Below are 26,680 nucleotides of genomic sequence, written 5' to 3'. Positions count from 1 at the left end.
AGTGGCGTTCAGGGGGACAGTTGGCACTGGCTAGCAAATAGGTGCCTGATTAAGGCAAAAAAAGGAGGATTTCATTTTTCTCAGTATGTCTTTGGAAAAGGATGTGGGATGGTAAAAATACAACCACTAGTAACTTTTTGGACTTGTTTGCAATTGAGTAGAAAATGCAGAGTTAATACCACTAATTAATGGGGGATGTTTTTAATTTCACATTGTCTAAACTAGGAATTATTTTCTACCTGGATCCATGATTTTTTCAGGCTACCTTAACTGCCATTACCTAAATACCAAGGATACCTCAATCTCATAGATTCCAAAGAGATAATAAGAAGCAATGACTTGTGAAATGCCTTCTTTAACATGAAACCTCCTGTTTAAAATACTAGCAAGCAAAAAGAAGGGCATTACCATTTTTTTTAAACGATACGAGGATTAGATTTAGTCCACATGGAAGATGCTACAAGTGAAAAGAAGAAGAAAAAAAAAATCGACTAGGAATTAAACCTGTTAAACTGTGCAGTGCCATTATAATAGCTGCTTCAGAAATCTATTTTAGAAATCATTGCTCTTGTATCTGAATCATTACAGAGACACCAGCATCACCCACTTCTTAGTACTGCAAACATAGCAACAGTTGCCATGCTAGCAAGAGATTGGTAACACAAACACTGGAGTCAGGAGGGAGCAGGGTGGGGCCAGAGCTGGAGTCAGGGCTGGTGAACAGAGCTCGATGTTGCCCATACAGATTTAATTAGGCGGTTGTTCTCCTTGGTCCCTATGCTGTGTCCTGTCAGACATTTCAGTGGAGCAGAAGCAGTCTCAAAAGCGGCATTTTCAGACAAAGTCTTATATCCAATTTCACACAAACATACCAGCCAAAGGCAGGATCTGTGTGCTTTGATGTATGAGAGAATGGGTCTGCACCCTTGTTTTGTGTATGAATGGAAAAACGATCAGGGTTTCTCTTCATTTCCAGACATGAAAAATTCATAAAAGTCTCATCATTAGAAAGTCAGGCTATTAGTTGTCCAATATGCCATTTCATTTAATTGAAAACTGAGGAACCTGTCACCATTTATTTAGCGGTGTGCCTCCAGCAAATCTTTGCAGGTTCCATTCATGTGGCTGGGTTTTAGTTAATTAGTACTACAAAACCCTTGAAGAGGGAAAAGCACTCTGGCTCACCCTTTGGGTTATGAGGGAGCCCATTTTAGGTCGTTAACAAGCACGGATGAAGGATAGAAAAGAACTCGAAATTAAAGCATCAGAATAGCTGCAGTGAGAGCTGCTTCTCATTTCTCTCTTACGTGCATATGTTGTAACCTAAATGTGTCACTCGCTCACTCTTTTCATGCAAATCTTTTATGCTCGACAATAAATGCCAGTCCTTAAAGTTTAGAAAAAAACGTGCCAATTTTATACACCTAGGAATCTTCTCACATCTTCACTTTTATTAATTTCCCGTTTTTATCACTTCCTCTTCTGAACGGAACGTATTTTGTTTGATGTTCTTTCTTTTACATTTTTAATGGAGAAAGGCTGTTTCAAACTAAGTGTGGTTTTAAAAGTCAAGGAAATGAAAGAAAGAATGGACATTATTCACATGTTCCTCAACTTTAAGGCTGAACGCCTTTGTTCTTTGTGGAATCTTTAAGCCTCTACGCTGGAACAGCAGTCAGAAGAGCTGGAGGCGCCGCGCATGGTTTGTCAACTGATTGCTAGGTGGCGCTAGAGAGCAAGGCAAGTGAAAACGTGACTGTAACAAGGTTGCTCTAGGTCTCCATCAGTTAAAAGCCCTATCACTTTCAGCTCAGACTATTTCCAATTCTGACTATTTGTAGGGTACCGGCAGCATGAAAAGCAGAGGGCAGTAGCAATCAAATTATACTCTTCCTTTTATTTTTTGTGTGTATGTGTGCATATAGGAATTGTTTGCTTATACTGCTGTAGTGCTTCCTGGGTATGGCACTCAGGTCTGTGGTGCAGAAGATTTATGTATATATATACAAAGATGGTTGGATTTATTTTTTGGACCTTCATGGAAACAGTTTTGACTGTTTGTCCTCCCTCATACACACACCTTTCTTTAATTTTCCACTCCATATGAGATGGACTTTCAGGGACCTGAATATATCTCAGAAAGGGGAGGTATACCAAGTACTTTCACACTCTTGCATTGAGGTGCATAGCTATATATTTTCCCTCTCAGCCCCATACCCCATGACATTGGGGAACTTTCTGCTTTGTTATTAAGAAAAATGTATGAGCACCTTGAGAAGATTTTCGCTTAAAAAGAAAGAGATAAAAGGCACCTGACAGGCATCGTGGCACTTGCTTATATACCAGCAGCTCTTCTTTGGCTTTTGTAGTTTTCACTGCAGACTCTTAATGAGTTTGATGACTGGCCTTTGGCAAGTGGGTGTCACAAAAATTATACATCCCAGAGATAATAACTATCTTGAAGGAAAAAAAAAATTGTCCAGTCCCTAGACTTAGGCAAGCAATGTCTGACTCTCCACATTATACAAATGACGTGAGCAAGGTCCATAGAATTTAAGTCACTTGACCAGCATCACTGAGTTAGTCAACCCCTTCCACAAGCTCAGAAAGCATTGCTGAAGTGAGGGTTGGATTCAAATGTGATGCTTCCATAAACACTGAGGTCTCTTGTAAATTTTATAGATATCATACTTCAGATCAGCAATCTTTGAATAAGTAAGTAAATAGTTCAGCAAGTCAAATCTGGTATATTTTTATTGCTTCCTTAAATTTTTAACTCTTAAAGTTATTCCTGTGTAGAATCAACTAAAAGAGTCTGGAGCTTCATTTTTTGTACAAATGGAGAAGTAGTATCAAGGCTTTTAATAATGTTACTGTAATTAAAACTGTGTACTATTGACACAGGGATAGAAAAATAGCCAATGGAATACAATAGAGAAACCATAAACTGATCTACCCAGGATTGAAAAACTCATGAAACACTCATCATTAGAAAGTCAGTTTATTTGTTGTCCCAAATTTTTTTTACAGTAAATGAAAATGACTACTGCAGTATAGTATAGAGTACTTTTAAGGAGAAATAAAAAAAAAGCTTAGGTTTTGCAATGTACTCAGTTCAACAAGGAAATCACACGAAAGGAGAATTATCCTCAAAACTGATCTACAGTGTCCCCTTGTTGGCAAATTCCTAGAAGGAAGGGATTAGTCCTTTTATTTGTTCTGATTGGTTGAGTCTCCTTTTATAAATGTGGCTAGGGCATCAGGCTGCTTTCCAGAGACATCACTGGAGAAGACAGCAAGGGCAAGTTTAGTCCATATATGCTGGTAAAGGAGGAAGCACACAGGGAGTTTATTGTGTTCAGGTTGGGTCTGTATCAATACAGGAAACTTATTTTAAAGGTTTGTAATGAGCAGGCATAAGTTAAAGCAAAATGGCTAGTATCAGAGACAGAGTGAGAAGGAAAATATTTCCTGCAGTCAAAGGCTGTATTGGTTATAGACTGGAAGGACACTATGTTCCATTGGATCTGGCAGAGCTCTAACCGAAGGTGGAGCTCTGGTGGTGCAGTGGTTAAAAGCTACGGCTGCAAACCAAAAGGTCGGCAGTTTGAATCCACCAGCCACTCCTTGGAAATAGGGTCGCTATAAACTGGAATCCACTCGATGACAATAGGTTTGTTTTTAACTGGTTAACTCAAAATAGTTCAGTACTCTGGATAGCTCCCTGCTGATCATCTTCAAAGCTCAGATCTGAGAATTGGACTTTCTGGTTCTTAAAGGCAGTTCAAATATGTAGGCTAAGCTTAGTCTCCAGAGACATGGTGTAAGGGAAACACCTCAGACTCAAATATTGACTACCATTTGCCTGCTATATGGTTTCATACAATCATAATCAATGCAATAATCAATAATATGACAAAAGACATGTAAGAACCTCATAGAAAAAGTTATAAAACCTTATTGAAAGTTATTAAAAAAATAAATTTAAAAACATTCTATTTTCATGGGGAGAGAGACTCAATATCATAAAGATGTCAAATCTTCCCATCATGTTCTATAAGCTTGTTGTTGTTGGGTACCGCAGAGTCGATTTTCAACTCACAGCAACCCCACATGACAAAGTAGAACTGCCCTATAGGGTTTTCTAGGCTGTAATCTTTACAGAAGCAGATCATGAGGTCTTTCTCCCATGGAGCCACTGGGTGGATTTGAACTGCCAACCTACTGGTTAGGAGCCAAGTGCTTAACTGTTGTGACACCAGGGCTCCTTCTATAGGCTTAAAATACTACAATCAAAAATTTCATTTTTTTGTAAAAAATGCAAGCTGATCTTAAAATTTATTTGGAAGAATAATAAACCAGAACTAACCAAAAATTGCTAAGATGGGATGTGCTTTACCAGATATCAAAGCTTTTAATAATGTTACTGTAATTAAAACTGTGTACTATTGACACAGAGATAGAAAAATAGCCAATGGAATACAATAGAGAAACCATAAACAGATCTATCCATATGTAGATGCTTGATATATAACAGAATCACTATTGCAGATCAGTTGGGAAAGGGATGCCTCTTTTTAGGGAGGAAGGAAGAAAAAGGAAATTCATGATCATTATTTCATGTTTGTTCATCTTGTTCCCTTTATACCCGGGCTATATCTTCATCATCCTGCCTCTTCACTGAAACCTTTCTTAATTGCATCAACTCAAAGCAATATCTCCTTTTCAAACACACATGGAATGAATGCATCAGTCACATCTCACACCCTTCAGATACCTACAATTTTATTCTTTTGTTTATTAAAAATAAACAGGTGGACATTTAATGCCCTAGTAGATGGATGGGGTGAAATGAAGTTTGAATATTTGATGGTTCATTACTTTTTAACAAGTACAAATTTGAACTTGAATGCAGGGGTCAATAACTCTGAAAGCCAGAGTTTTACTCACTTAAAATGCAAAAATATAAAGCATGGTATGCATAGATCAACTAATGATTCCCCAATTTATTAAAATTAAAAATATTTAATATTCACCATATACCATTAAATTATATATGAGGCATCATAGCCACCTGAGCAAAAACAAAAAGGGAAGACAATTTCTGTCCTTAAAGTATTTATAAGCTAATGGGGAACAAGACACAAATCATTATAATACAGGACAAAATAAGGTAAACGGATAAAAGTGGCACAAAGTACTGTGGTCTTTGGTGAGGCAGGTTTTGGGTGGAGCAGCCCCAGAAAAGGCTTCCTGTTGACATAGTGATTAAACTGGTTGAGATAATAACTGAAGGCTAAATGATAATTTGACAAGATTGAGGAGGAGCTTACAAAGCTAAAAAACAGTCAGGATATGTGGATAGGTTGACAGTGGGTTAAACATAGGGTGTATATGGGAAATAGGAGAACTTCTAGTTTGTCTATACTATGCCTCACCAGGGATGCTATGGCCATTTGTGCAGGATAATTCTTCATTTTGTGAAATTTTCAAAAACATTGCAGGAAGTTCAGCATTCTGGCCTGAGCCCACTAAATATTAGCAACACCCTCCTAGTCATTGTGACTACCAAAAAAAGGCCTCACACAATTCCAAACCCTGAAATGTATTTGAGGAAAGGGGGGTGGCAGTATCACTTTCTGTTGAGAATCATTGGAACATATGTTGTTCAGTGGGAGATAAAACTGGAAATGTGTATCTTTGATGACCTTGGATTCCAGGATGAAGCAGTTTCATTTAATTTTAGAGCTAATGGAGAATTATTGAAAGTTTTTCAGCAGTGTAATCATATAACTGGAGTTCTACGTAAGGAAGTCTATGCCGGCAATGGTGGGTTAGGTAGGTTAGAGTATAGAGAAGCCAGAACAGGAGAAAAGTTAAAGATTTTGTAAAATCGAGGACACTGAAGGGTCCAAGTTGGACGTACAGACTGGGGATCTACTGTATATATACATACATACACATATATAGTTGTTAGTTGCCATTGAATCAGCTCCGATTAACGGCAACCTCATACACAACCGAATGAAACACTGCTTGGTGGGGCGCCATCGTTATAATCATAGTACTATCTTGGACAACATTCTTTTGTGATGCATAATGTTACCATAGCTGATTTTCCAAAGTCCTGTCCCTTCTTCCTAGTCTGTCTTAGTCTGGAAGCTCTGCTGTAACCTGTCCGCCATGGCTGACCCAGCTGGTATTTGAAATACCAAAGGCATAGCTTCCAGAATCACAGCAACACACAAACGCCACAGTATGACAAACTGACAGCTAGTTGGTGATTGTTGTTGTTTGTTGTTGGATGCCGTCAAGTTGATTGCGACTCATAGCAACCCCATGTGTACAGAGTAGAACTGCTCCATAGGGTTTTCAAGCCTGTGACTTTCGGAAGTAAATTGCCAGGCCTGTGTTCCAAGGCACCTCTGGGTGGGTTTGAACTGCCAAACTTTTGGCTAGTAATCGAGTACTTAACTATTTGTACCACCCAGGGACTCCCTACACACACACACACACACACATATAATGTATAAATGTTATATGTTAGACACACATATGTATGTGAGTTGGAGCCACGGGATTTATGAAATCATAAGAAAAACCATTGAGAAGAAAGAGATGAAAAAAGCAAGGTATGAGGGAGTTTAAGGTGATCATGAGCACCACCTTTGAACTACTGCTTGTGATGTTCAGGCCTGGAGAGTTAGCAAGGGAAATAAGTTGGACATGAAGAGATCGGGAGAAAAGGGAACACTTGAGGAACCTGAGGGTAGTTTCAGTGTAGAGAAGAACATAGGAGAGGTGGGAGATTAAAGAGATTGACTGGCAGGGAGGAGGAGGAGACATGGTTGCTGTGACTTGATAAACGTCCTGCTCCACATCAGCAAGCGGACATGATCCTCTCACTTTTCTCCTTTACTCTTTCCTTCTAGGACTTTCAGTCTCATGGTGCTATTATCTTACACATTTGTATTCCAGAAATACTATGCAAAAATGAAATCGTTAGTCAAATTCAACTTTTAGAAGTTGAATTGCATTCTAAGTGCACCAGGCAAGTTTTCTATTTAAAGGAAACCTGTGATGGACTCTTTTGCAATGTGAAAAGTTAATTCCAAATGCATCTGCTTTGAAAGTTCTAATCTCTGGCTCTCTGGTCTTCTTCTTCTGGACAGCTAACTAGGTTACAGTTTTCTATTCTCAGAGCCCAGCCCCACACAAACACTAATTGGTTTTTTCACATCTGAAAGGTTGTGTATCACTTTGTCATTTCTAAATTTACATGATGTAATCCATGTACAAGATGGGAGATTTCAGACCCTGTGGGAGGAGCAAGTGCCACATGCTTAGTTTTCCAAATATATCTAGAGACATGTATCTAGAGACACAAAATGTTTTTTAAGAGGCAGAGCTTCAGGGGTGCATTCCTCGATCTCCATATTTTAGATAGTTTCAATTTGTGGTTTCTGTAAGAATTAGTGAATTCTAGCATATTTTCCCACCTTGGGATTTATTTTATGAAGAAAAATAATAAGCCTAGACATGAATATACAAACAAACAAACAACAAACAAAAAAACCCAAAAAGCTAAAAACATCAAATCGAGCATTACAAAATTCCAGCCTGTAAACTTTGTAACCCAAAACTGAAAAATAAATGCACCATTTTCAAGCAGTTGCTGAGAATTCCTAGGTTCAGAATGAGAAACATACATCAGTAGGGACTGTAAGCCAAATGTTGTACCCATTTTTCAAAAGCACAATGCCAGGCTAAAAGCCATACACTTCAACTGTGCAACTTTAACAGTTAGGATGCCGGGTAGATCACAGGTTACTGATACGTAACAAGGACTTTTGGGAGAAACCGCACAGGTCATCAGTCTTCTAAATGTTCTTCCCTTTGGTCACAACCACTGCTTCACCTCTACTTTGCTTTTCTCTTCTGTTTATCCCATTGGCTGCATCCCCTTCCCACGGAGTATCTGGCAGGTTAGCATTTTAGCACTGTACCATTTTCTTAAAGCTGTATTCTTAATCTTGATGTATATTGGAATCACCTGAGAAGCTTAAAAACATTCCAACGTCTAGGTCCCACCCTCATAGGTTTTTATTTAATTGGTCTGGGCATTGGGATTTATAAAAGCTTCCCAGGTGATTCTAACGTGTAGCCAAATTTGAGAACTATCGTCTTACAGGCGTTTAAACCCACAGCCCTGCTGGACTTTGCTCCTCAGTTCCTGTATCCTCAGGCTCTTTGACTTTTAAGAATGTATTGATCTCTGGTCTCACTTCCTCTGCCTTTCATATACTACAAACTGAAAAGGCAGGCTTGGGAGGAGTAGCTGAATTCTTTCCCTGACCAACTTCCAGAAGAAACTGAAAGAAGTCCAGCAAATACAAGTATTCCAAAATATATCTGGCTTCTTGAAAGTGCAACCTACTGTGCCAGAGAAAGTCAGAAAGCACAGGAGAATTCCAGCTCTGCTGCTTACTTGTTCTCTATAAACTTGGAAAAGTTGTTTACCCTTTCTGAGTCTCAGTTTCCTCATCTATAAAAATTGGAATACCTATTTCCTAAGGTTTAATGGGGTCCCTGGGTCATACAAAAAGTTTGCACTTGGCTACTGTGATAGTTAAGGTTGTGTGTCAACTTGGCTGGGCCATGATTCTCAGTAGTTTGGCAGTCATATGATGTTGTGATCACCTCCATGATGGGATCTGCTACGAGTAGCCAATCAGTTGAAAGGAAGTTTCCTTGGGCTTGTAGCCTGCATCGAATACAAGTAGACATTGTGGCAAGGCTCACGGGCTTTTTGCTTGCACTGGATCCTGCAACTGGCTCCTGTTTGGTTGACCTCCAGTTCTTGGGACTTGAGCTAGCAGCTTACCTGTGGTCTTGCCTGCCAATCTTGGGATTCATCGATCTTCGCAGCCTGTGAGCAAGAACCCTGCTCTCTGACCTGTCAGTCTTGGGTTGACCAGCCCCTGTGACTACATGCATCAGGAGAAGCCTCTATCCTGACCCACAGACTTGGGACGTTCCAGCCTCTATAACTGTGTGAGCCATTTCCTTGATATAAATCTATATATATTTATACGCTTTACTGGTTTTGCTTCTCTAGAGAACCCAGCCTAACACAGCTAACAACAAAAAGGTTGACAGTTTGAACCCACCCATCAGCGCCATGGAAGAAAAGCCTAGTGATCTTTCTGTAAATACTGCAGCCAAGAAAACCCTGTGGAGCTCAGTTCTATTCTATAACACATGGTGTTGCCATAAGTTGGGGGCCAACTCGACAGCAGCTAACAATAACAACAGCAAGGCTTAATGGGAGTCCTTGCGTGGTGCAAATAGTTAATGCTATTGGTTGCTAATGGAAATGGTGGAGGTTCAATCCACCCCAGAGTTACTTGGAAGAGAGGACTGATGATTTACTTGTAAAAAATCAGCCATTGAAAACCCTATGGAGCACAGTTTTACTGTGACATACATGGAGTTGCCATAAGTCAGAGTCGACTTGATGGCAACAGTTTTTTTTAAGGTTTAATAAGATGACTATTCAAAGAGTCTAAAATAGTGCTCAGCATGTAGTAGATGCTCAACAGTAGTAGCTATTTAAATGAAGAAAATAGAAAAACAGGTAAAGCCTTTTCACTGATGATGCTCCAGATTATTAATTTGCCATGCATTGAACTAATTTATCCAATTCTTTATCTACAAAACAAATATTTTTGCATATTGACTTTATGCCAATCACTCTGTTAGGTACTAAATCAAAACCAAACGCATTGCCATCAAGTCGATTCTGACTCATAGCACCCTATAGGACAGAGTAGAACTGCCCCATGGGGTTTCCAAGGATGTAAATCTTTACAGAAGCAGACAGCCACCTCTTTCTCCCATGGAGTGGCTTGTTGAGTTCAAACCACTGACCTTTTGGTTAGCAGTTGAGCACTTAACCACTGCACCGCCAGGGTATGGTAATGAATGAAACAGACATCATTCCTGTCTCAGTGCATTTTACAGCTTAGTCAGGGATGGATTACCCAATAAGCAAGGTACACACGGGTTTTGAAACCTATGTGAAATTGTTCACTACAGATTAGTAAGTGAACACAATTAAGCACATGCGTACCTTGCTCACTGTAAACTGGTATACACTGTGTTTACTGGTTAATCCGCCTCTGGTTAGCTAAATGTTTTACCTATTCCTGGAGTTGATGTCAAGCAGTCTGAAGACTGGGCTTGCTAGAGGGATGGTACAATGAACAAACCTCCCTTCAGTTTATCCTTGCAGCAAATACTCAGGGATGTGCTAAGTAACTTCCACCTAGTAGGCAGACAGACATTATTATCAGTCTCCATACAGTCGGGAAGCGCCAGGATGAAATAAGCATCCCTATGAGAATATCAAAGGGAGCATTTCAAAAGACTTGATAGTTTTTTACCCACCCAGTTAGAGAAGTTTTATTAGTAGTGGTGTACCTCTTTGGGGAGCCCTGGTGGTACAGTGGTTAAATTGCTCAGTTGCTAACCAAAAGGTCAGTGACTCAAACTCACCAGCTGCTTCCCAAGAGAAAGATGTAGCAGTCACTTCTGTAAGATAGAAAAGATAGAGCCTTGGGAACCCTATGGGGCAATTCTACTCTGCCCTGTAGGGTCGCTATGAGTCAGAATTGACTCCAGAGCAGTGTGGTACCTCTCTGGGTTATTGAAAGTCAGAGAAGCTGTAATCTTCCCCTACCCGCAACCTGCCCAATTGGGAGTGCTGCTATGCCTCCCATTCTGTGTAGCTGTCTATGTATTTTAAGTTTTGTGACATATGTACATTATAGGAACTTAGATCCTTTGTTTGGGTCTGCTGGCATCTGTCAATCAATCATTGTCACTCTTGTGACAGTAGTGCCTCTTTTTATAACGCTCCTAAGAGCTGGCATAATTATCTGTAGTTTACATAGGAGACTTAAATAACTTGACCAAGGTCATTGAGCTGGTAAATGGCAAAGCCGATATTCAACTTCAGATCTGTCTGACTTTACAGTTCATGCTCATAACCTCTGCCAAGAGTGGACAGACCTCAGCTGACTGTGTGCTTTGGAAATATCAAAATCTGACTCTTTAGAGAATTAATTTTAAGAACCACAAGAATAAGAAGAGCAGATGGAACTAGAAGACAATGATGCAACTAAACCTAATCTAATCTTGGCCTATGGGTTGCTGATGAAATTACGTGAGAGACTGGAATTCAATAAGAATTGTATCCAGTTCTCCTGGTTATCAATCAAATCCAGTGATACTTAAAATCATGACATTCCATAAATTAAAGGCTTCATGCTTCAGATTCCCATCTTCATAGCTGCAGCTGTAACTGTTTTTAGCAGATCAAGAATATAGTAACTATGGCTAAAAAAGCAACAGCAGCATTTTGTACGTGGTATAAGGTCCCTGCCAATCCAGATAATCTTTACTGCACCTTAAAGATATTAAGTATTTTTACTTTAATAGTGGAGTGTATGAGTGAGTGTGTATATGCATGTATATGTGTATAAGTGCACGTCTAACTGGGCTTGTGTGCAAATTCTCTGAAGTTCATGTGGAAGGAAAGAGAATTTAAGCCAGTCTTTGCTAGTTTTCTGTGGGTTGCAGTATGCATTTTATAGAGTATTCATCATCAAGCTCACAGTTACTGCCTTTTCTGCTCTCCACCCACAAAAGGGGCTGCTGGCAGCCATATTTTTATTAATTAATGAAATATGACCCTCCTACCCCAACCGCATATGCTTAGACCAGAGATGGTCATTTGATCCAAAAAAGGCCAATCACACTCTTTCTCATGGTAGACTGCATTTTTATTTCTAATTCCTTACCCTTCTTGTATCTTTGCCCTTTGCCATGTGACTTTGCAGTTCTTCCCACAAGAGACAGAGCATATTTTCTCTCCTTATTGATGTTGCTCTCAGCTATGTGACTTGCCAATGGAATGTCAGAGGATGCAACTTGGCCAAAAAGGCTTTAGATATGCATGTGAAGTTGGGCTTGTCCTCTTGTGCCCTTAGTCTTTGTCCATGAGAACATTTCCAACAAGGATGAGCCAACCTGGACACATCCTGAACTCATAGTCAAGCCCATTCAAAACTACACACATCAGTCAAACCCTGACTGAGCCACAGACACATGAAAAAGAAATAAATGCTTATGGTTGTTTGGTCCTGAGGTTTGGGATGGTTTATTATGTAGAATTATTGTGACAATGGATTACTGATACAGCTCTCCTCGAAACTATACAATTAAAATGAGACACAAAGAGACTGTCTATTGGGGGCTGGGATGTGTAAAAGCAGAGCTCACCATAGGCCCTGAAGAACCCTGAACTCTCGGTGCTCAGAACCTCAAAACTGTGTCCGGGTTCCCACAAAAGAGATTCTTCCTTGGATTCCATAACACCAGAATCCTTTCAATGAACTTTTTTTTTTTTTAAAGCTAAGGTTTCTTGCTTAAGCTACAGTTAATTGCTGTTACTTGCAACTAAAAGTACCAAAACTAATAGAGAGTAAAATGTGTCATGATATAAGAAAAATGGGCACAAAATTCCTCTTTCAAAGTTTGCCAGAGGGGGAAATCAATCTCCTGCTGATAGTAATCAAATTGAGTGATTATCTTGATCCAGTTTCGGAATCTGGCTTTAGTGTGAGACTGTTGCTTAGCTTACCACTTACCTCTGGGACCAGGCAGCGCAGGACCTCGCATTGAGAGCATATTCCAATTCAAAACGACTCCGTAAAGCTGCTACGTGGCTCTGGCCAGGGCCTCCCCGGCTCACCAGGCAATCAGAGGAAGAGGAAGGTGAGAGAGACCCGCTGCTGTTACTGGATGCAGGAGACATTAGCTGAGTGAAGAAACAGGCAGCTTCAATCCTTTAATATATCCAGCAGGTTTACAGGCATAGACTAGAATACGTATTTATTTTAACTTTCTATTCTAGGATTTTTCATATTTTAATTTCTATTCATCTCGGTTTGCTTCTGGCTTTTTCTTTCAGCCTCTGATGGCAACACCTGGCTAGTTTAATTTACTTTTTGACCCAGTTCTATGCTTACAGTTGACCCATTAAACTTCTGCTGTTTTTTGAGAAAACACAGTAGGCCCAAATCAAATTCATAAAATAGGTATTTAGGTGGTTATTATTCAATGATCAAAAGATTCTCTACATTCTTCATTATGGCAATAAGATCCATGGCAGAGCTCCTTTAAACTGCAGTGTAAAATGTATTCCCTTTACATAAAATGGACTTATACACTTTTCCAAGAATGTATTCCTTTTATAAAATGAAGGATACCCTCATATCTGGCAAGCATGGAGAATTAATAAAGTGGTATGAGAGAATTTTTCAAAATAATTACAAATAGTCAAAATGTTTGAAAATTATTAGAAAATAAAAAACTGCAAGTGAAGAAAATGAGAGAGATGAAGAAAAACAGGTGAGAACTTTTGTTATAATTTTTGACAACTTTTGATACTTTCATATTCTACCTAATCCAACTGAAAGCATTAATGACTTTGATTATTTTAATTTCATAAGACATGGAGACTGTAGACATCAGTTTGATAGGGATATAAAAAGTTATATACATATATATACATATGCATAAACTTCTAGGCTCTTCATAGTAGCTAAGACATTGCTAATTAAACCTCCTGGCATCATGGAAAGTCAGTATTAAAAGGAACCTTAAAAATATTCAGTGACTGAATCTCTTCTGTGGCATCCTTTTCAAGTCAGGATGTTATATTAATTTCTGTTAAATTCCTTCTTGTTAGACATGGCCTATCACTTCATCCTCCAAGATATTCTAGAATCCTGCTTATCAAATTTTTGCTGTCCCTGTCAACATTATGATATCTGTAAACGTGTTGAGCAGTTTCTTCTAAAAAAGTCGAAGAGAGAATAGAGCCTCACGGAACTCAACAAGCGAAGCCCCTTCAGGTTGACTATGGTCCATCTATCAGTGCAACCCAGTCCAGCAAATTGTCTTTGCATAGATCCCCTATATATTCATCTTTCTTACTGGGAAGAGACTATGCTAAGTGGCTTGGTCAATATAAAGAGACAAGCATCAGCTCCAGGCATTGTCCCTGTTTCTGGAATCTGTCCCCTACCTAATTGGATATGTACCCAGACTAGGAGCAATCTTGACCTGTCAAGCACAAAAGTTCAAAGGGAGAAGCTACTTGGGACCCAAGCCCTGAAGACTTCTTTCCATACCCAAAGCCTCTGGCAGATGCTCTAGTCAAGGCAGGGGCTGCTGAAGTTCCTCTAAATATACCACTTCTTCTCTCTACTTTGTATAAGTTTCATAAAGGAAGATAATGAAAAAGAGGTTTTATATCTAAAGACTGAAGCTTCCTTCTACATACAAAGCCTTCTCTTTAGAAGTTCCAGTAAAAGTCCTGAGACAGCCCATGCCAGCAGACCTGGGACTCTTTTCCAATAGCCAGGTAGGATCCACTGACTTTTATTTAAGGAAAGAAAACTTTTATTGGATGGTTCCACGTTGGGGTTATGTTGGGCAATCCCTGGCTCATGCTCGCCATTTTTGCTCTTTCCCTTCATAAGCAGATTTATGAGCCTGTAAGTGCCATGCCCATCCCCCTCCACCTATAGCATTTGGCATTTGGGAATGTATTATTTTTGAATTACTGCTCGTGCTTTAACTCCCAAGACTGTTTGCAAATGCTGTCTCCTGACCAGGTGTATAGAAAATTAAGGCAATTATAGAGAAAATTAAAGTCAACAGCTCCTTGATATTAAGGAAGAAAATTCCATTAGCCTGATTAGCAACATATATCACTTTATGCAACATATGTGTGATGTGAAAGCAATACCTCCCAGTTAATTTGTGTATTAATTTTGGTGATAATTTTTCCTTTCTTCTTGAATACAAGGGGGCAATAGCCTAACATTTTAGCTTACCTTTCATTGTATGTAGGAACATTTGTATAGACAAAAACTGATTTAAATAATTACCTTCTAATATATTTGTCATACTTTCAAATTTTTATATATCTGTTATTTAAGCTGAGCATGCCTGTGGCTATCTGCCTGACTGCATGTTTGTACAAAGAGCCCAAATTCACTCTGAATTTTGTCTTTGCCCCTGTAGCTGCATCCAAATCTGCTCTACCCTAGGAACTTAATGAAGGCTAAATATAAATGGAGTTTGGGACCCGTACTTCCTTTCTTTCCACAAGAACCGTCTCACCTACATTCCCCAACCCCCCTCGGCTATGCAGGGCTTTTTAATGGACGTATTTCAGAAGTTAACATTCTTACCTCAATGTTGCAAAGACAGTCTTCTAACTTCTTAACAACTTCAGAAAATTCAGGTCTTCCCTGTAAATAAAGAAAATACTTTTTTTCCCCCTAAGAATAAAAGGGTGGAACTCTTTGGATTTTAAAATGTGGGTATTTGCATTTGTAAAGAACGAGATTAACAATAAAGTAAATTTTTATTTAAAATACGCTTGTATTGAAGTGTTAATTGAATGTTCATCTGCTGTTCAGGGAGGAATGTTGAGTCTCCCTCTGATAAGAGTTTTAAGTCAGAATTTGCAACTACATTCAGATAATGAAATAGTGGAAAAGCTTTAATTAGCTTTGCATGTTTTTAAATGGCAGGTTTTTCTCTTCAAAATGAAAGAATAGAAGTGAATAGTAAAAACTATTAACCATCTCAGTGCCTTGTATTATACTGCACAATATATCTGTAGGAAAAGAACTGTCGAAGCTAATCTTATAATTAGCTTCAAGTTTGAAAAGGCCATCTCAGATTCAACACTAAGATCAAGATAGAAACCTCTGACTATGCCTTATATCATGATTTAAGACAAGCTATTTGCCTTCTAATACTGCCTTTAAAGACATTGTCCATTATGAACTTCCATGTCAGATGAGTTTGGTTAAACAAACACTTATTATATTCTGATTTTACTCCAGGCATTGTTGTAGTTGCTAGGGATATAAACCTGATTATAGATTTATAGGTAATATTTTGGGAATTTAAGAAAATTATGGTGTTTTTTAAAGAAGTTACATGCTTCCTTTTGTCAGATTCTAAGGACTATATAACCTATCATCTCTCCCTTTATGCAATTTTCACTGCCAGGAGGTGGGTGGAAAGCCCCATTTAACATTTTGGTGCATCAACCAACTAATTTAGATTCTTAGTAGAACTATTTCTCCCTTAATATCTAGCCCTTCCCTGAGAACACTGCTTCCCCCAAAGCCCTCTCAAGTAGAAGCTGTTTTCTCTGGCACATCTGCTGTTCCTCTAGGTTGGTAGGGGCAGTGACAGGGTGCACTGTGTTCTTTCTTGCTGTCATTGCTACTTTCAAAAGGTTCCCCCTCTAAAAACACCAGTTTATCAGGCTATTCCAAGTCTCCCCCTCTCATTATTTGAAGATTTTAGCTGCTGGCTGGCTGGCTGTTATACTCTCCAACACTATTCATAGTGTTTTATTATGTATACAGACAATCATTACAATAGCCTGGCCTCTTGGTTCCTTTGCCTCATCTTCTCCAATGATCTTGGCCTCTACCCTTTCTCAGTCATTTAGCCACATGGTTATACCCTAGATCCTGTCACTACCAAGGCCTGCAACCCCTCCATGCTTTTAATTTCCATCAGAAACTTCTCTGGGCTTCAGCCCCTTTCTAGCTCACTCCTTCAAGAACTCTGACTCTCATAGTCTTTGACCATACGGATACCTACAAACATCTTACCACTTAAACAGACAAACAAAAAAGATTTTATTGTGACTATTTTCAAATATATTCTAAAATAGACTAGAACAGTGAATCCCCATGTATACATCATTCACCTATAAAAACCATGTTTTGGCCAGTATTGATGGATCTCTCTCTGTCTCTCTATGTATCTCCCTTAATTTTTTTTTTCTCATTTCACCAACTTTTCACTGTCTCTCACGCAGCTCGTTCCCTCACTTCCCCCTTATCTAGCCTAGTTTTCACTGGAAATTAGAATCACTCCCTTCCACACAGCCTCAACTCCCTTCCCCTGCTTTGCATTTCGTATACTCCCGAAAAATCCACACCTTGATTAAATCCGTCTTAACCGGTCTCACTTCAGAATCATACCCCTGAAACCACAAGTGGGTCTTCAGTTCTGCCTGGAAATCCTCTGAGATATTTCTAGCCCACTCACTCTCATATTTCAGCTGGCTATTTTGTACCTTTTCCTCTCACCTCTAGCTTCCACTACCACAACAACCCACCTACCTGTGCCTAAACCCATATCATCTACCTTCCCTCCTGTTCCGGTGGATGCACTTTGCTGGTTCTGTCTGAGGCTGACTCCTCCCTTGTGACTATATCTTATCCCCTCTAATCTACTCAAGGACATTGCTCCAACAATAATTGTCCTTTCTGCTTTTTGCATCATCAATGTTTCCCTTTCTATTGGCTAATTCTCATCAGCATACAAACATATAATAAATTTTCCCATCTTAAACAACAACAATACAATGCTCTTGATTCTACTTTTTCCTCAAGTTATTACCCCATTTCTCTGCTCCCATTCACACACACACACAAATTGCTCTAAAGAGTTGTCTAAATTTGCTCTCTCCAATTCCTCTCCTTCCATTTGCTTTCCATTCCAATCAGACTTTCTCCTACAACACTGCTGAAATTTCTCCTGTCAAGGTTACAAAACCTCCTCATTGCTAAATGCAATGGTTAAGTCTCAATGCTCATTTCACTTGGTTCAGCATTAGGACTACTGGGGGTTCAGTGATTAAGTGCTGGGCTGCTAACTGAAAGGTTGGTGGTTTGAACCTACCCAGTGGCTCTGCAGGAAAAAGATCTGGTGATCTGCTCCCATAAAGATTTCAAAATCCAAAAAAAAAGAACCATTGCTGTTTAGTCGTTTCTGACTCATAGCGACCCTACAGGACAGAGTGGAACTTCTCTATAGGGTTTCCAAGGCTGTAATATTTACGGAAGTAGACTGCCACATCTTTCTCCCGACAAGCAATTGGTGAACTCAAATTGCCAACTTTTTGGTTAGCAGCCAAGCACTTAACCACTGCACCACCCAGGCTCCTTTCCATAAAGATTATAGCCTAGAAAACTCTATGGGGCAGTTTACTCTGTCACATGGGGTCACTATGTGACTACGAGTTGGAATCTATTTGACAGCTCACAACAATAACAAATAATTCCTTTGTCCTTAAAACACTTCCGTCAATTAGTTTGGAAGTCATCAATTTCTCATAGATTTTCTCATCTCTCACTGACTCTTTCTCAGTCTCTTTTTTTGGTTCCACTTCTTCTGCTTAGGAGCCCTGGTGGCGCAGTGGTTAAGAGCTTGCTGCTAACCAAAACAGTCTGAATCCACCAGACGCTCCTTGGAAATCCTAAAAGGCACTTCTACGCTGTCCTATAGGGTTGCTATGAGTCAGAATCGACTCAACAGTAATGGGTTTGTTTTTTTTTCATTTTTTTTTTCCTTCTCCCTGTCTTTAAATGTTTGGATTTCCCCCAGGACTCAGTATTTAGATCTCTTCTTTATTTAGAGTTATTCTGTTGAGCATTTATTCAGCCTGAAGGCTTTAAAAAACAACTCTCATGTTTCTAGCTCTAGTCTAGTACTTTCCTCTGAGCTCCAAACTCATATGTGCAATTGCTTGCATTAACAGTCCTCTTCATTTTAATAAATGGCAACTCCATCCTACTTGCAGAGGCCAAAAACCATAGTCAAACTGCTGAAAACCAAACATAAATAGGAAATCGTGAGAGCAGTGAGAAACAAAACGATGTATTATACAAAAAGAGTAACCATTTGAATGACCTCTAATTTCTCACTGGTAACAATGGAGGTACAAGTATGTGGAACATCTTTAGCATGCTGAAAGAAAACAATTTGCCAGACAAGAATTCTATGTCCAGCGAAAATATCCTTCGAGAGAGAGGGTGAAATAAAGTCATTTTCTGGTAAAATAAAACTGAAAGAATTTGAAACCAACAGACCCACACTATAAGAAACACTAAAGGAAATGTGACTTCGGATGGCTTATTAAGGAGTCTGAGCCTCAGTTCCCTTGACCTCAAATTGGGCTGCAGAATTAAGAGAATTAAATGAGATCGTGTACACGTGAACGCTCTGTAAACTGTAACGTATTTTACAAAGTGACTTAGTTGTTTAGTTGTTGTTGGTAGTTGCTGTCGAGTCAATTCCGACTCATGACAACCCCATGTGTTATAGAGCAGAACGGCTTGATAAGGTTTTCCTGGCTGTAATGCTTTAACGAAAGCAGATTGCCTTGCCTTTTCTTCCATGGTATCGCTGGATGGGCTTGAACTGCCAAACTTTAGGTGAATAGTCTAGTGTACCTAATTTTTCAGTAAGCCAGATACCAAACTAATTCACATGTACAGTCAAGTGCATTAGCACTTTGATTTAAATTCTGTGCAAATTAAAAATTCTAGCCATTTATCAAGGAGCCCTGGTGGTGCCATGGTTAAAGCACGTGGCTGCTGACTGAAAGGTCAGTGGTTTGAACTCAACAGCCACACCATAGACCTTGCAATCTGCTCCCATAAAGATTACACCCTAGAAAACCCTATGGGGCAGTTCTACTCTATCCTATGAGGTCGCTATGAGTCGGAATCGACTCGATGGCACACAACAAAAACAACAGCCATTTATCTGGCATCTTCTGAGAATTCCAAAGTGCTTATTCAAAGGCGGAAACCAACAAAATGCCTCATGAGCTGAATATACTGAAATCATGAAAAATAAATGCCAACATTATGATGTGCATTGCCCTCTATTTTCTTTTCAGGTGGATGGCTCATACTCTTTGCGATCATGCTTCGATTGGTGGCAGCCTGCCCTGCGTCATGCACAGTGTGTGCTAAAGATATAACCTTCTGTCACCAGCTAACCTATATAGTAGGTAATAAAACAAGTGATTCTAAAATACAGTGTTCAGTTTATCTGGCAAATTTGCTGCCATAATGACTGTTCTCTGGGCTCACCCAGAAAGAAGTAAACTTTTTAAAAGCAAACCTTTCACAGTGACTAAAGGCTAACAACATTTTATCTTCCTGTTCATAGTGGTCTTCTCAAAGCGATTTTAAGGCCTTCAAAGGTAATTGAGATATTTTGCTATTGCAAAAGAATACAACCCTTTCATGCAGTTAAATATTTTTAAAAAAAAAAGAAAAAAATTGATCACCTTAATTATATTTTTGTACATATTTTGTGCAGATTTGAACTCTACCGCTGGCTTGAAGAACTATCAATGAATCAGAAACCTAAACTGCAATTGCTCAGCATTAGTAAGATGAAGTGATGTACCAGTGAAACAGATTCTTATCAAAGTGCAACTAATTTTGAAAGTCTAGTTTTTTTTTATTTTTGGTAAATGAGCTGTAGAAATGCTAACAAGATACACCGCCTGTATTCATTACATATTGCTTGCTTAAGTCAACAATTTAATAAGACACCTTATTAACAAATTTGAGGAGAATGTGATTTACATCCTGATATCCAAGAAGAGATAAACAAGCTATAAGTTCTGCCAATGGAAATTTTCAGAAACAAATCTGAGTTAACAACGAGTTAATTTTCATTTCTAAAATTCTCTGACTATGAGAATTAGGAGGTAGACACAACATCCATCCCTAACAGGAGAGAGAGGGTTACAGGCTAGTTGGTGACTACCCTGTTTCCTATTAGTATTGAAAACTCTTACTAATTTCTAACTCTCTAAACTGGATTTCCTGACTTCACTGCATTTTTTTTCTGATCAGAGATAGTTGGTATCTATGAGAAACGAATATTGCTCATCTATATTGCTGCATCTCTTTACCCTCCTTCTCATTTACAAAATGCCGTATTTGTGAAGTTAGATTTCATGAACAGAGAAGCAAATGGATGACTGGTGAGTGTAGTTTCAGTCTAGTTGTAGACAAGAAGTAATCCTCAGAAACAGTAGCCTGCTCCCTCAGAGTTGACAAATCCCTAAAAGATTGTTGTTTATAGGTGCCATTGACTTAGTTCTGACATATAGCGACCCTACGTACAACAGAATGAAACACTGCCCAGTCCTGTGACGTCCTTATAATCATTGCAATGTTTGAGCCCATTATTGTGGCCACTGTCTCAATCCATCTCCTTAAGGGTCTTCCTGTTTTTCCCTAACCCTCTATTTTACCAAACATGATGTTTTCTCCAGGGACTGACACCTCCTGATAACATGTCCAAAGTACATGAGATGAAATCTTGCCATCCTTGCTTTTAAGAAGCATTCTGGCTGTGTTCTTCCAATGCAGACTTGTTCATTCTCCTGGCAGTCCATGGTAAATTCAATATTCTTAGCCAGCACCATATTCCAAAGGCATCAATTCTTCTTTGGTCTTCCTTATTCATTGTCCAGCTTTTGCATGCATATGAGATGATTGAAAATAACATGGTTTGGGTGAGGTGCACTTTAGTCTTCAAGATGACATCTTTGCTTTTCAACACTATAAGAGGTCTTTCACAGTAGATTTGCCCAACACAATGCATCTTTTGATTTCTTGACTGCTGCTTCTGTGGGTGTAGATTGTGGACAAAAGTAAAATGAAATTCTTGACAACTTCAATCTTTTCTCCATCTATCATGATGTTGCTTATTGGTCCAGTTGTGAGGATTTTTGTTTTCTTTATGTTGAGGTATAATTTATACTGAAGGCTATGGTCTTTGATCTTCATCAGTAAATGCTTCAAGTCTTCTTCACTTTCAGCAAGCAAAGTTGTGTCATCTGTATATTGCTGGTTGTTAATGACTCCAATCCTGATGACGCATTCTTCTTCACATAGTCCAGCTTCTCAGATTATTTGCTCAGCATACAGATTGAATACATATGATGAAAAGATACAACCCTGACCCCACAACTTTCTTGATTTTAAGCCATGAGTATCCCTCTTGTTTTATTCCAATGATTGCCTCCTGGTCTATGTACAAGTTCCTCAGAGAACTATTAACTGTTCTGAAATTCCCATTCTTCACAATGTTATCCATAATTTGTTATGACCCACACAGTCAAATGTTTTTGCACAGTCACTAAAACACAGGTAAACTTCTTTCTGGTATTCTCTGCTTTCAGCTAAGATCCATCTGACATTAACAATGTCAGTCTCATCATTCCACATCCTCTTCTGAATCTAGCTGGAATTTCTGGCAGTTCCCTACTGATGTACTGCTGCAACTATTTATGGATTTTCTTAGGCAAAATTTTACATGTGTGTGATATTAATGATATTGTTGTTAGGTGCCATCAAGTGGGTTCCAACTCATAGAGACCCTATGCACCACAGAACGAAACACTGCCTGGTCCAATATTAATGATATTGTTCAATAATTTCTGCTTTCTGTTGGATCACCTTTCTTTGGAATGGGCACAAGTATGGATCTCTTCAAGTCTGTTGGCCAGGTAGCTGTCTTCCAAATTTCTTGGCATAGACGAATGAGCACTTCTAGCATTGCATCCATTTGTTGAAACATCTTAACCGATATTCCGTCAATTCCTGGAGCCTTGTTTTTTGCCAATGCCTTCAGTGCAGCTTGGACTTCTTCCTTCAATAACATTGGTTCTGATCATATGATACCTCCTGAAATGGTTGAATGTTGACCAATTCTTTTCAGGACAATGTATTCCTTGCATATTTTTTTTATGCTTCCTGTGTTGTTCAATATTTTGCGCATAGAATCCCAAAATATTGCAAATCAAGGCTTGAATTTTTTCTTCATTTCTTTCATCTTGAGAAATGCCAAGTGTGTTCTGCCCTTTTAGTTTTTCTAACTCCAGGTCTTTTTACATGTCATTATAATACTTTACTTTGTCTTTTCGAGCCACCCTTTGAAATCTTCTGTTCAACTCTTTTACTTCATCATTTCTCCCATTCACTTTAGCTACTCAACATTCAAGAGCAAGTTTCAGAGTCTCTTCTGACATTCACTCTGGTCTTTTCTCTCTTTCTTTTCTTTTTAATGACCTTTTGCTTTCTTCATGTATGATGTCCTTCATGTCATCCCATAACTCGTCTGGTCTTCTGTCATTAGTGTTCAGTGCATCAAATCTACTCTTGATATGGTCTCTAAATTCAGGTGGGATATACTGAAGGTTGTACTTTGGCTCTCATGGACTTCTTTTAATTTTCTTCAGCTTCAACTTGAACTTGCATATGTGCAACTGATGGTCTGTTCTGCAGTCGGCCCCTAGCCTTGTTTTGACTGATGATATTGAGCTTCTCCATTGTCTCTTTCCACAGATGTAGTTGATTTCCACATCAAAAACAATGAAGAGAGGACCAAAATGTAAAACTAGCCAGAATTAATAGAATTCAAATAATCAATTAAGGAATATTTTAAAATACCCTGCTTTAAGTTTACTTGTGCTACATGGATAGGAGCAATTCCTCCAAAAGAAGGCACTCTGAAAATCCTTTGCCTTTTACTTTTTTTTCTTTTTTTGTTTTCATTCTCTTTATTTCAGATATGCAGTCTGAATTTCATAAGGGAATTGTGATTTACTTTTCCCCAAGGGTGACTGTTGTAATATCACCTAGACCTCCCAGGGACAATGAACTCCTCCATACTTATGACACTGTCATTTACCGTCAAAACAATTTTAGCATGATAAAGAAGTGCTATAATAACTTCTGATTATAATACATCTTTATTGAGTTAAAATGCTTTGATTTCTAATGACAGAGCAGTGATAGCTCTGAGATGATTATGGTGAAGGGATTTAGCAGTTGGAAGCCCAGAGTACCACCTGTCATCACATGATGGGACTTCATTGGAGGGAACAGATATTAGACAGGAGGCCAAGATGGCCCAGACTATAATGAGAACCCCACTGACAGATCCTTGGGTTGTCTGGAGAGAATATAGATTCTTACCAAGTTGCCAACTTTTAGCCTGGAGCTAAAAAACACAAACCAACGCTGCTTCTTATTCCCTCCACCCTAACCCATACCTTTATGTTTGAGAGGAAAGATGATTGACTTCACAGTGTAAATATACTTTGCTAGTGGAAAATTGGTTAGGTAGTTAGACACATGCTCAGCTCTTGGGATAGTTTGTCCTGGGGCAGAAGGGCTGGAGCAGGTGAGCACATGGGCTCAGAAGGGCGAAGCTTGAAAATCCACCTTCAAAATTATAGTAATGACAACCATCCCAAACAGTGGATTAACTTTGACATCTGAAGGAACAGATGGGTTTGTTTCTCAAACATATCACAGTAACAAAGAATATAAAAATCCATCATTCTGATAAATAACCAGTTTCCCCTTAAATTTAGAAATAAGAGAATCATTTTCATTTTGTTTATTGCTTTTGCCCAGGTGATAAGATTGCTCAGAGGGTATTGATTATCTCTGTTCTCCATTGCACCCAGCTCACACTCATGTGTATCCTGTTTCTTAGTCTGTGCTTTTCTTCTCCACAGCAGCCCCCATGACCACGAGGGTTTTAATCATCACTGATGGATACCTCCCCTCTATAGAGAGCACAAACCTGTCCCTCCTGTTTAATCTTGCCCTGCTGTCCTTGAGCAGGAATGGCATCAAGGACGTGCAGGAGGATGCCCTGCATGGCCTCACAAAGTTGCGGACATTGTTGCTGGAGCACAACCACATATCCAGCCCTTCACTCTCCGACCACACCTTCAGTAAGCTCCACAGCCTGCAGGTTCTGGTACTTAGCAACAATGCTCTGAACACTTTGCGAGGGTCTTGGTTTCGAAACACCAGGGCCCTGACTCGGCTCCAGCTGGATGGGAATCAGATCACTAATCTGACAGACAGTTCTTTTGGAGGTACACATCTCCCCAGTCTCAGGCACCTGGATTTATCTAACAATTTTATTTCCTATATTGGGAAAGATGCCTTCTGGCCCCTGCCTCAACTACAAGAAGTGGACCTTTCCCGAAACCGATTGGCCCACATGCCAGATGTTTTCACGCCACTGAAGCAGTTAATCCTTTTGAGTTTAGATAAGAACCAGTGGAGCTGCACGTGTGATCTCCATCCCCTTGCCCAGTTTTTAAGAAACTACATGAACTCTTCTGCTCGCACTCTCAGGAATGCCGAGGACCTAAATTGTCAGCTGCCCCTCACAGCTGTAACCACTGCAAAGAGTGTGCTAAGGCTGTCTGAGACCAACTGCAATTCCAAGGCTCCCAACCACACTCTGGTTCTAAAGGACAGAAGTCCCATCCTCCCAGGGCAGGACGTGACCCTGCTCACTGTCCTTGGCTTTGCAGGTATGCCAGGGAGAAGAGTGCCCTCCTTGTCTCCCTTTCTCTCATCTTGACGTCCACCAAATGATACCTCTCTCAGGCAGTTGGAAAAATTAGCCAGGGCTTGTAGAAGGGAGAGGTTGTCAGTAGATGTAGGAGGATGATAGCTGATTGGGTACAAGCTTCAAGAATTTCCTGTTGCAGAGGAGCTTTCTAACATAGAGGGAAAGATCCTGGGCCAGGATTCAAGTCTTCTAGTCCTGGTAGAGGAGCCCTAGAGGTGCAGTGGTTAAGTGCTTGGCTGCTAACCCAAAACTTTATAGTTTGAACCCACCAGCCACTCCATGGGAGAAAGATGTGGCAGGCTGCTTCCATAAAGATTTACAGCCTTGGAAATCCTATGGGGCAGTTCTACTCTTTCCTATAGGGTCTCTATGAGTCAGAAGCAACTAGATGCTAATGGGTTTGGGTTTTTTTTTTTGGAGTCCTGGTATAAGGAGCCCTGATGGCGCAATGGTTAAGTGCTCAGCTGCTAACTGAAAGGTCAGCAGTTCAAACTCACCAGTTGCTCAGTGGGAGAAAGATGTTGCAGTCTGCTTCCATAAAGATTACAGCCTAGGAAACCCTATGGGGCAGTTCTACTCTGTCCTATAGGGTCATTAGGAGTTGGAATCAATTTGATGGCTCTCAACAACAACAACAACAGTCCTGGTATAACTAGCACTGTGATCCTAAGCAGGTTAACTTGCCATTTAGACTTCAGTTTTTGTGTCTGTAATGAACTAATAAGATCTATATTTCATCCTTTCATTCATTCACCAAAGAGTACTTGTGCATTTATTCTGAAGCTAGGAGATAGGGGTTAAAAAAAAAAAATCATGAGACATAATCCCTTTCCTCAAGGCACTCAGATTCATGTGCCTCTCAGTGGTGTAGTAAGAATCAGTGGGCTTCATCAAGTGCAGGAGGAGATGCATTTATGACAATCACATACATGCTCCCATAGAGTGGTTGTACAGCACAGTGCTGAAGTGCAGTTAGATTACCCAGATTTGAATCTTGGCTCTGCTCTGACTAGCTGTGTAACTTTGGGCAAGTTATTTAACCTCTTTGTGCCTTGGTTTCCTCCTGTTTGGGGATATGCATTCTTCTAACATTTTTGAAGATATGTGTCAGGGTTGTATCCTTTCACCATACTTATTCAAAATGTATGTTGAGCAAATAATCTCAGAAGCAGGGCTATATGAAGAACGGGGCATCAGGATTGGAGGAAGACTTATTCACAACCTGTGATATGCAGATGACACAATCTTGCTTGCTGAAAGTTAAGAGGACTTGAAGCACTTACTGATGAAAATCAAAGACCACAGC

General features: G+C 39.5%; 1 protein-coding gene across 1 annotated transcript in view; it reads right to left on the bottom strand.

Annotated features, from left to right (window-relative positions):
- Positions 1-26,680, bottom strand: part of TNNI3K (TNNI3 interacting kinase) — a 424,853-nt gene that overhangs the window by 49,957 nt on the left and 348,216 nt on the right. The window contains exons 22-23 of the mRNA XM_004369062.2: positions 15,330-15,389; positions 12,714-12,883 (exon numbers count right to left, since the gene is read on the bottom strand). Coding sequence (XP_004369119.1) covers positions 12,714-12,883; positions 15,330-15,389 — 230 coding nt within the window. The remainder of the gene's footprint in view (positions 1-12,713; positions 12,884-15,329; positions 15,390-26,680) is intronic.

This window comes from Trichechus manatus, unplaced genomic scaffold (assembly GCF_000243295.1).
Source record: "Trichechus manatus latirostris isolate Lorelei unplaced genomic scaffold, TriManLat1.0 scaffold00003, whole genome shotgun sequence".
Lineage (NCBI taxonomy): Eukaryota > Metazoa > Chordata > Mammalia > Sirenia > Trichechidae > Trichechus > Trichechus manatus.
Note: the sequence above shows the minus strand (reverse complement) of the source record. Positions and strands in the feature narration are given on the sequence as shown.